Source organism: Ostrea edulis, chromosome 9 (genome assembly GCF_947568905.1).
Source record: "Ostrea edulis chromosome 9, xbOstEdul1.1, whole genome shotgun sequence".
Classification (NCBI taxonomy): domain Eukaryota; kingdom Metazoa; phylum Mollusca; class Bivalvia; order Ostreida; family Ostreidae; genus Ostrea; species Ostrea edulis.
Genome location: NC_079172.1, coordinates 24233314 through 24245356, shown reverse-complemented (window position 1 = coordinate 24245356; position 12043 = coordinate 24233314). Strand labels below are relative to the sequence as shown.

The 12043-nt window shown below is 36.9% G+C and overlaps 1 protein-coding gene across 1 annotated transcript; it reads left to right on the top strand.

Moving 5' to 3' along the window:
• Window positions 1–294: 294 nt before the first annotated feature.
• Window positions 295–4468, top strand: LOC125659276 (uncharacterized). The gene is made up of 3 exons (XM_048890889.2): window positions 295–833; window positions 1542–1632; window positions 2419–4468. The coding sequence occupies exons 1-3, from the start codon at window positions 522–524 to the stop codon at window positions 2817–2819; spliced, it is 804 nt and encodes a 267-aa protein (XP_048746846.2). The 5' UTR covers window positions 295–521; the 3' UTR covers window positions 2820–4468.
• The last annotated feature ends 7575 nt before the right edge of the window (window positions 4469–12043 follow it).

Below are 12043 nucleotides of genomic sequence, written 5' to 3'. Positions count from 1 at the left end.
ATGATTGTACGAAATATCAATCGAATTCATCTATTCTTTAAAATACATTTTAAATGACTGCATATATACTGGAATTCTTTACAGTTTACAAAACACGGAGAGGAAAATCTGCAAATGTTTTCAACCACATTGAATTTTTCGGTGATTTACCTACGCATGCCCTGTGAAGCTAGGGTGTAGGTGATGTACACAAAAAAGTGTACACCTTTGCATTTGATTACCAAAAAGTTTACCCTTTTTTTTCTAACTAAGTGTAAACAAATCGAGCTCGCCCTTCGGCTTCACACTTATAACCTTAAATTAATCCTGGATCCGCCTCTGACGGCCATTTGACTTGAGCAATTTTAAAACTCTTCAAAATACATGAACTTTGAAATCGAATTACAACAAAGTATTTTATCATTTACTGCTTGGTAATGTTTGGCAATCTTTCAGTAAAATACGATTTTATGAAAGCCAGCAATATATTTCTCTTTCGGTATGATTTCTTGATAATCAAAATGAAAGTAGATTAATGGAAAATGCGACCTCAGCTTGTACCGACTATGTGGGAAAAGGACAAATCACCACTCCAAAAGCCAGACGTGTCTGAAAGTGATTGTGAGAAACTGATAGTAGACACTAACAAAAATACTTCTGACCGACAGGAAACTCATTTCAATGTTTTGAATTCCGTGTTACTTGGTCTGTTGTGTGTCGAGTTTCTATTTATACTCTTGCTAACACAAAAACTACGAGGACACCAACCAGAGTCAGAGAGCGGGGTTTCTACGTCATGTAGTGGGCATCCAAAGCACCCACACATTGATTCAAGCAGAATGCTTGTTTCTTTGGTAATATCAGAATAATATACTTTCGTTTTGATAAATTTACCTATAGTTACTTTCGCTTTAAAAATCTTCGTTCCTAAGGAGGTTGTTCACAAGATTTAATCGCATAATTTGAATTTCGTGTGATTTTCAAACAAATATTATCTCTATTGATTCGCAATTGTTAGTCGTAAAATTATTGCGAGATCAATCATAATCAATACTGATAAGAGTTCAAACTATTGATATATTCGGGGGGGGGGGGGGGGGTGATGTTGGTTATTTAATCTATAAGGGTATGGAATGTCCGCAAGAGAATTTAATAAAAAACAAAACAAATCTACGTACATAAAATACACAAGGTAGTTTTGGTTTGGAACTCATTAATTATCAAACTCGCTTTTGTAGATATCACCGCGAAATCCGAATACGGTCAAGGGATTGAGTTGGCTTCAATATCGAATTACAGATTGTAACTTTCAAGCAAAAAATTTATTGTATTAATCCACAGTAATATATAATTGATTCACACGACATCCTTATAAAAATATTTGTTATCACAAGTGATTTGGTCTGGATATTTTGACCCCCCCCCCCCCCCCCCCCCCCAAAGCAATCTGTTTTTGTATGATTTCCAGTTTTCCACCATCAGCAAAAGTTTGAGAATTTGACATACTAAAGTGAAGTTAAGAATCTTGATAATAATGTAGACATATTTGTTTTATCAATTAGATATACAATGAATGGTTATATCAGCAACATAGGACAAACAACTCGCCTAAGGCTGCCATTCAACGTTATCTAAAAGCGGGATCTAAAACAGGTATGGCTCGTAAACTGTCGCTAAATTATCAATACATACACTTATCAATCTTTTGTGAAATGTAATAAACCTATGTACACTGTTTCAATCAATGCATTTTATCTCTGTTATACAAAAATAAAACCTATGTAGTACTGTAACACCGCGGTGGCCGAGAGGTTAGAGCGTTCGCCCCGCATGCGGAAGACCGGGGTTCGAATCGTTAAAACAGGTAGTGACAGTTCCATCGCCAAACGCTCGGCACCAGGTGTGAATGTCACGGGTCCTCGGAGATGACCTTAAATGCGGATGTCCCGTGTCACAGTAGGTGTGGCACGCTAAAGAACCCTCACTGCTCAATGGCCGTAAGCGCCGAGCATAGGCCTAAATTTAAATCCCTTCGCCGGCAATGATGACGTCTCCATATGGGTGAAAAATTCTCGAGCGAGATGTTAAGCAAGATACAATCAATCAATCATATTATTGTAACAAACCATGAAGATAAAGAATAAATATTGTCCAAGTTGTTTTCATTTCCGTAAAACTAAGAATCTACATTATTTCTTATATACATGTATTATCACAAAGAAATTATAAGTAAATGCAAGTAAAAAGTTAAGAGTTTTCAATTCATCTCTGGCTTTTTATATTGTACTTTGGTTCTACTAATTATTTAAGTCAAAATGCGAAAAATTCGCGTCCTCCATTTGCTGTACATACATGTATGAAGGGTAACATTTTGGTGCACGATACAGTGTAGGGATGAACACAGCGCGATGATAAATATGACACAAATTCTTCTTTCAGATATGGACAGCTATCCGAGCGCTTTGACAGCAAACGATAACTCACTTGATGCAACGTCTAATGACTTTATTGTAAGCCGGGACGCGATTGAAATTCCGCAGAAAGGCATGTACGAAGTCTCAACTATTGCAACCATCAGGGTGACTAATGACGTCACCAATACAACGCATGCGCTTTACAAACACCAAGGAAATAAGCTGTTGCCTTTGATGACGATGTCTTACTCAGCATATGCAGAGACTATGTCTTTTCATCAAAGCGTGTTAAGCGACACTTTTCTGTTGAAGAAGGGAGACAAATTAAGCGTTTTTGTATCTGGGATTTCAAGCATTTACCAGAAGACAACCCCGATATCTATTCGTTATGTTGGGCCTAAGAAAACAGTTCGTGAGAAGCTCTGAATGTACGTCACGACCAAGAAACACCTTGGCTACACTTTAATCGGAAGCAGCCAGTAATTTCGTAGCTGCAGATCTGTAGCTTTTTGGGAAAATATTGGGACAAACCAGAGAGCTACGAATCCACCCCATATAAAAACCTTCGATTTACTGCATAGCTTTTTCTGCGCACGGTTGAGGTTTTATATCACTGTATTCTTGCATAGCCATCTCAAAATTTTAATAAGAAAAAAAAAAATGTTCCTGTAATACTTTTCCACTACATTTGTGTCCAAACATACATTTTTAAAGCTTCATGTAAACCGAAAACTCGCAACTTCAAACGAATCTTTCGTTTGTTGACATAGGTATGCTATATTATTTTTGTCATACTTCAAGCGCTAGTTTTTTGTTGTTTTTTAAAAACACTTTTTCATATTATGACACTGGTGTAATATGGTATATAATGACATAGAATAAAGCGACTGAGTTGTATCATATCATATAAGGAAAATGGTTTTCCTTTACAAAGAGAAACAGGGGTAGGGTATCTAATATGGTCTCAAGATAGCGAGTTTAAAATAGCAGGCAAATTTTCCATACTCTGTTACTTTTGGCTATTACGTCTTTTCCCCATAGTTTTTGTTTGTACACTCATAAGCTTGCTCCCCTATTCCGTTATAAACCATGATAGTAGGCAAGGAATAATCAGTCATGGTGTAAAATGTATAGTAAAATTGAGATGTTCAATATTGTCGTTGAGGGGTCAATGCTAGTTCTATGATCTGCATTTTTTATGTGTGCATTTTTATACCCCCCGAACGAAGTTCTGGGGGGGGGGGGGGTTATATAGGAATCACTCTGTCTGTTCGTCCGTCCGTCTGTCTGTCTGTGCAGATTCGTGTCCGGGCCATAACTTCTTTGTTCTTTGACTTAGGCATACCATATTTAGCACACAGGTAGATCATCATGAGACGATGTGTCAAGTACCTTCATGACCTTTATATGACCTTGAACCTTGACCTCAAGGTCAAAATTAAAGGTTTTTTTTTTTTACAACGGATTCGTGTCCGGGCCATAACTTCTTTGTTCTTTGACATAGGCATACCATATTTGACACATGAGTGTATCACCATGATACGATGTGTCGGGTACCTTCATGACCTCTATATGACCTTGAACTTTGACCTCAAGGTCAAAATTGATTATAGGGTTTTGACATAGTCATACCATAAGACATGGGTATATCACCATGAGTATATGTGTCATGTACATTCATGACCTCTTTATGACCTTGGCCTTTGATCTCAAGGTCAAAATTATGGTTTATGCCATGGATTTGTGTTCGGACTATATCTTCCATTTTCTTCTACAAAGGCATACTATATTTTGACACTCAGGAAAGAGGTAATTTATACCTATTAACAACACCCTTTGGGAGAGGAGGGTAAGCGGGGGGGGGGGGGGTATTCTTAGTGAACATTGCTCACAGTACATCTTGTTCTGATTGTGGGGTGAGATGGAATAAATATTTGTGTGTAACATTCTAATTCTGATATGTATAAATCATATGTAAATAATTTTGATTGCACAATTGTTGTACAACACTACACGTATATTGAATGCATGTAACAATAGACGCTTAATCAAATAAAACAGTTCCATAGAAACAACTTTTATGTTATGTTGTAGTGACTCAGCTTTGCCAGTATTCTCTTTAGAGAAGTAGACAGGCATAACCTACTTCCCGCTCCTCTACAGAGAATATTCTGCTAGTATACGGAAGAATGGCCCCTCCCGAGGACACCCCCCCCCTTTCCTTTTAATTAAATCAATATATTTTAACTAATATATAAGAAAAACAAACCAACAAAATAAAGTTTGAATGAACTTTTTTCTAAATTTGATTTACATTAATTGTTAAAGTTTGATAAGCAAAGGATTATGCATGATACATCATTACTAATACACAGGTATATTTTCTTATAAATTAACTACTCACATTATGTACGAGAAGGAATGTAAAGTATAAAAACTTTTGATTATAAATCCAGTTGCTATGTCTGATTAGTTTTCGGTAGATAGCACCTACATGTATACATAACGACTGCAATAATAAAAGGCGAAGATAACGAGCAGTGATCAATCTCATACCTCCTATAAGCAATACAAAATAGAGAGTCGGGCAAACACAGACCCCTGAACAACCAGAGGTGGGATCAGGTGCCTAGGAGGAGTAAGCATCCCCTGTTGACCGGTCACACCCGCCGTGAGCCCTACATCCCGATCAGGTAAACGGAGTTATCTGTAGTCAAAATCAGTGTACCAATCTCATGATACTCGTGTAACACCACTTTATTTGGCAGTTGCCTGTCTCGCTTTAAAAAAAATGGTCATATGCATAACATGCTCTCGCGTCTCGAATCAATTGCGAAACATAAGCACCATACGGAAATAATATAGGAATTTGTCGACGGAGAAGCTACAGTCATTTCGTTATAAAGTTGAATTGTTAGTTATAACAGTTTTCATTATGGTAACATAATCTGTACAGTATCGTAATCATACGTATATTTCATAAGGTCCCATAACCCTAATCTAGCTTATTGTGTTATGTGTATTATATTTATACCACCTTCACACTGACGGATTTTTCTTACGAGTCCTTACGGATCTCCGACTCATAGTTAATCGTAAGCATTCGTAAATCACTCGTCGGTATCCGTTAATAACTCGTCACAACTCGCACACGCGTAAGGATTCGTGAAAGTAGGGGCAAATTTTTTGACATGTCAAAAAAAAAATTCACGATTGTCCACGGATTTCATTTTCCGTAAATAACTTGTAACAACCCGTAAGTATCGTAAACTGGTCGCAAGAACACGTAAACTGTTCGTAAGAATTCGTAAAACACTCGTAATTTTTTTTTACGAATCTTTGCGGTTAGTTTACGATATGTTACTGACAGTTTACGAGTTGTTTACGGATTATTACGAATGTCTAAGTGATATTTACGATTTCATTCACGTCGTGTTACAATCGCAAATACGGATTGTTCAGAGTCATTACGAGCACTTTACGTATAGACACGATTACTTTACGAGTACATACGTAAACTTTACGATTAAGGAAAGGTATAAAAGACGCAAAATCTTACAGTTTCTTTCAGTTGTTATCAAGACACCGAAGAAGTTACACATCTTGCATACAATATACATCTATGCTGTTACAAGTAATATCTGTTGTCGAATGATGATACAAAGCCAATTGCGAACACTTTTGAGTCAAAAACGTAAAAAATCGTAACTAACTCCTAACTATTCGTAACTGCACGTTATCAACACGTTAACATGTCGTGATTTACACATAAAAGCTAAGCTTAATTGTAAATTTCCGTAATACACTCGTAACAATCCCTAAAAAGCTCGTAAAATGTCGTAAATTGCTCGTATTTATCCGTGTTCACTCGGAACAAATCGTAAATGTGTGCCGTAAATGCATCGCAAGAACTCGTAATAAACCGTAAATGGCCCGTAAATACTCTTAAAACGTTCTTAAATAGCTCTTTAAAGTGTCTAAATCGTAACAATCCGTGTACTTTTACGGATTTGTGGAATACGTAAGGATTCGTAAGAAAAATCCGTGAATGTGAAGGTACCATAAGTGGGCAACTATTAAACATCATTGTTTGATAAACATGCATGGCATACAATGATTTAACACGTATAAAAGCAATTCTATAACTCAAGTAATTAGTTTCATTCCATTTCTTGTCAAAAAAAAAAAAAAAAAAAAAAGGAAATGGACAAACAAATCAAAGTGGAGTTAGCTATCACAGCGAATATCGGAATGGGGAATGTTATTCTACAAAGACATTCGAACACCGTTACTGCGGTAACAAAGTTTCCCCATGGCAAGCATCAACACTGAGATTAAAAACTTAACACAAAAGGAGGACTACAACATATTCAATTCACAGCAGAGGGCTACAAACATCGATTCAAGGTCTATGGCAGCTCAATTCCCTCGAGAATGAGGGTTTCATTAATCAAATCTACAGTAACACACAGTGGATCACAACAGTTTGAAGATTACAAAATTAATTTAGATACCACTGTAATGCCTTATCATAGTCAAATGGAAGTATTACAAATTCTATGCCTATAACCTATCTACAAATCACACTTACAAAACATATTGCACGGTATATCAAACATTCTAGTCACGTGTTTATAATAACAAAAGTATATCTGTCACGAAATTATTGATCCAATTCGAATCTGTATAAATCTAATGATGTATAGCCAGGGGCGGATCCAGGAATTGTGGTTACGGGGGCGCTACTTTATGAGGTAGGGGGTATGGGGGCCGCCTTTAGGCCCCCAGTGGATCCAGGTGGGGGCCCAGGGAGCGAAGCCCCCGGAAGCTCCTGGATTTTATAGGGCTTGAAATATGTCTCCTATTTAGTCATTTGTACTATTTTCTATCATTTTTAATAAGGTGAAATTAATAAAATGACGCAAATTTTAAGGGTTTTTGGAAAAAATTAAGTTCTCCCAATAAAGTAATTCAAGAAATCAAAAGATTGTGTCATTTATTTTTCCGGGAGGTACATTTTTCTGAAGACACCACGATTGACCTTAAATTAATCGTAAAACTGGTAGTATAGTTATTTCATAACAGAAAAGATATATATATATATATATATATATATATATATATATATATATATATACATGTATATATATAGTAAAGAAACACAAAACTCGAATAACATTTCACTATTAGTGCTTTCGGCTTTAATGCCTCTTCAGACTATCGATATAATGAAATGTAAATTGATAATTTTAAAAATATTTTGCGATTGCATAAATGCAGATTATTGTTAACAATACTGAAATTCATATGTAAAGATAATACATTTCAAATGTTTATCATAAAAAAGCAATAATGGGTTTATTATGCCAATATATTACATATATTATTTCGTTATTTATCTATATAATTACTAGTAAAATTATTAACTTGCATGAGTAATTAAAAATGAAACATTCCTCAACGCCGAGTATAGGTAGGTAGTTTCAGTACATAGCATTGAAGCTAACAATATCATTGCCGATTATCGGTATGAGCTAATCGTGAGCGGGGCAGTATAAGGTTGTGCATGTATTCCCATCATCTGACCATTCTCCACTTATTACAGAGCCGGGGAGAAAGGGATGGATATGGTGTTCAACCTGGGGATGGTGTGAAATGTGGCGCCGTGCCATTGACCACTTGGACAATATAAAAGGTGCGAATCTCCGTGTCATTGGACTTGTTAGCGACTACTGCGACGACAATTATGACGACGAGAGCAAGAAGTGCGATGACAACGCCGATAATGATTCTCTTTAATGTTATTTTGTTACAAGTCTCCTTTTTGGTTTTTTGGGGTCCCTCGGTTGTCTTGCGAAAGTTGTCGGCCTGTAACGAGAAATATATACAAAATAGAATAAAAAGTTTGTAAAGGTCAGTAAGGCGAGGGTCTAAAGAATAAAAACATATTAAAATTATCAGAGAGAGAGAGAGAGAGAGATTTCAAATTTTTTATGCTAAAAGAGGAAAGAAGTTTACTTAAATTTGTTTATTCTTTTAAATATTCCGTTTATTACTATCTATAACATCAATATAATGCAATTTGCCTTCAATAGGTCTTCTATTGTACTGCATTTTATACACTGTACATACTTCGTGATGGTGTAAAGTATGAACATGGATCTTTCCCCCAGAAACTTGATCTACCTCTTTTGTCCTCTTTGTCTCCCAATACACTCCCATTCATCATTTAAGACGCATATCTTTTCAGTATTTAAAAAAAAAAATCTTCATAATGTACGCATTTCGTATAAACTAGGAAGAATAAAGGGAAAGCGAACAGAAATAGTCAGTTGTTGTAATACGACGATATATGGGTGTCTGTATACAGTACATGTATACGTAACACTTTAAAATAAATTACATTGCTTAAATTATTTTCAGGTATAAAATATTTCAAATAATGACAATGGATTGAATAAAGTTACTTCACTAAAGACAACATCTGAATTAATCTTTTCGAATATCATATTACAGAATGAGGGTATATCTGATTTTTATTTTCAGATTTTAATAAAAGATTTGAAATACATGTACCTCAATTTACAGATGTGGTTCTTAATTAAACATACCATAAAATTGGAGGCACTGCTTTGCAAAATTTGATACATAAGAACTTCTTTTTCTATTATTAATGAGTATGCATCTTTTATGAAGAAAATAACGACACCGTGATTGACAGATACAAATGCACAATCTGGAGGGTACAGTTTTCATGTAAAGAAAATTATACTCTATTTGTATTATCTAATTTGTTCGTATTCATATGTACCGGTGTTGTAGCATAGACTTTTCCCCCGCATAGACTTTCCCCCCGGAAAAACGGGCCCGGGATAGATCGTCCCCATAAGGGGAAAAAGCGCCCCAGCATATAATTTCCCCCCTATATACAAAGTCAGTATAGAATTTCCCTTGGGCGGAAAAACCGCCCTGGTATAGAATTTCCCCCTTCCTGTTTCCGGATTTCATCGACCAGAATCTTTTTCTTCTCATGTAGCTTTTGAATAAACATATAATGAAAGAAAGCCATGCAGTTGAAGATAATAATTAATGAAATTTGTTATTATTGCTATAAAGAGGTACATGTTATCAAAAAAAAAAAGTTACAAAAAGGAACAAATATGTGCTGTTAAATTGTTATAGTTTAATGAAACAGATATGCGCTCATTAATATTATGATATTCATAAAATAAAGGAATTTTTTTTGAGATGTTGAAGTTGGGTTTACACGCTGAAAACTTTGAATTGCGTATGTAGTTGTAGTAAATACAATATGCTTCCCAAAAGACTTTAACGATGGTCAATACCATTAGGGTTTTTCGTAAAAAGTCGACTAAAAGATATACAATTAAAATATCTAAAAAGTAAATTAGATGCACTGTATAAATAAAAATATATACTACACCCGAAAAATAAGATCACGTGATCATATTTTCCCGCTGTTTTTATTACCAAATTTACGGCGCGCAGTTCGTGCCATTAGAATTTTTGTTCAGAATTTTGATAGTGATTTGGTTTGGATTTATGAAATCAGGTTAAGATTAATTTCAATTGTTACCTGGGATAATTTTCACTCCAATTTATTACTTAGCTATAACTCCCAACCATACGGTTGCACTTGCATTAGGTATTGGGGTCACTGGCTCTGCTCATACTCTTAGCTATCACTCTGTTGTCCTCTTTCTGAGTTATATTGGATAGTTAAGTAAGTTGTATAAATTATGGCTTCGAATAACCCAATCAACTTGTACAAAGCCTCTGAGAATGATTTAAAGTCGTTGGAAGGAATTGGTAATGCTAAAGCTAAACGAATTCTTGAGCTTAGGGAATCCAAGGAAAACTTTACTTTCAACGATGTGGCAGAATTGACACAAATTACACTCGCACAATGGACAGCATGGAGTGAAGCAGGTGTTGTCACCATTGAGAAGTCCCAAGGAGAAACTTCAGCAAACGCTCCTGCACTCATACCTAATGAGACCAATCAGCTTCATCTCACCCTACTAGAAATGAATAAAAGTCTCCAGCAGCTACGAGATGAGGTTCAAACATTAAGATCGGAAGTTGTCCTGAAATCTGAAATTGATGAGTCAATATTCCCAGTGTACAAAACATCTAGTGCACCGACGTCTGGACTTCAGGACACGGACGATAGCTTGGATAAGACAGTGATCCTTACTACGGGCACAGTTCAAACACCAGACAAGCAGTCGGATAAAGGAAAGGAACAGAAAGTTATTATAGATAAACTGACCTCTGTTATTCCTTCATCAGGTTATATAACGGATCCATTCAGAGGAGCCAAGCCTAAAACAAGTACACCCCTTACTGGGAAGTTAGGAGCCGTTCCTTTCCAGGATTTGTCACCGATACCTTTAAACCCTAGTTTCGGACAGGATGGCAAGCCTCTTGCAACTAAGGTTATAAACAGTGGAAAGCCGATTGCCACATAACGAATGTCAAAGCCAGAGTCTCAGGAACCCCAAAGTGAATCCAGTGTGGTGGGGTCTGTGACTCCCAAGGGGAAAGACAGGGGTAGGAAAACAAAAATGAACAGACGACAGAGATCCTCCTCTTCCAATTCTTCAGATGATAATACCATGTCAAAGTGGACTCAAATCTCACGCAGCAGGTCCAGAAGTAAAAGTCCCCAGGTTCAAGAAATGCCAGTATTCAAGGGTACTGAGAGTCCAAATTGGGAATCCTTTATTTATCAATTTGAGCGGATTGCTGCGCATCGAGGATGGTCAGTACATAAGAAAGCTTTCCGCCTCCTGGATTGTTTGAGTGACGTAGCCCTAGAGTACGCCAGGAAAGTAAACCAGAATGGTGATTACAAGGACCTGAAACGACAGTTAAAGCAGAGATTTAGCAGGAAAGAGGTACCTATCCTTGCTCGTCGTCAGCTGCCCTTCACTAAGCAATATGAAAATGAGAACGTGGAAGAATTTGCCCAGCGTGTTTACTTCTTAGCACTAGATGGCTATGCGAGCTGTGAAGGGAACATGATTGAAGAGATAGCAACGGAAACTTTCTTACGAGGCTGTCGAGATAAGGAAGCTGCTATGAAAGCTATGGATAGAGAACCAACAACACTACAGAAAGTCGTAAAATATGTAAGGACTTCTATCGCAAACCACCGTGCCCTGTATGGGTCAAGAGGAAGTACCAGAGCCACTACATTTGCTCAACGCCAAGTTTTAGTCCCAAGCAGGGAGGGGTCTCCAGCAAGTGATTCTTCTCCTAGCAGGGCTGAACCAAAGCTCTCTAAACAGAAAGATAACAGCATATCCTCCTTGGATGAGCGAATATGTCATCTTGCTAGCATGGTTGAGAAGTTGACCACAACTGTTCAGCAGTAAATTGGTAGACAGCAGACTCCACCCAGTTCTCCGGTTGTGCGGGGGCGGTTTTTTGCGAGAACACGAAGTCCAGTTAGATCACCAACCAGAGGGCAGCGCTACAATTCCCCAATCAGGAGTAGCCAGTATAACAAGACTGTAGTCGAAAACAAAAATCCCAAATCCAATGATTTAAACGGGAAGGGGTCAAATCTATAGGCCCTCACTTGACCCTTGATGATAGCGGCCTAAAGGATCAGTTAATAACTA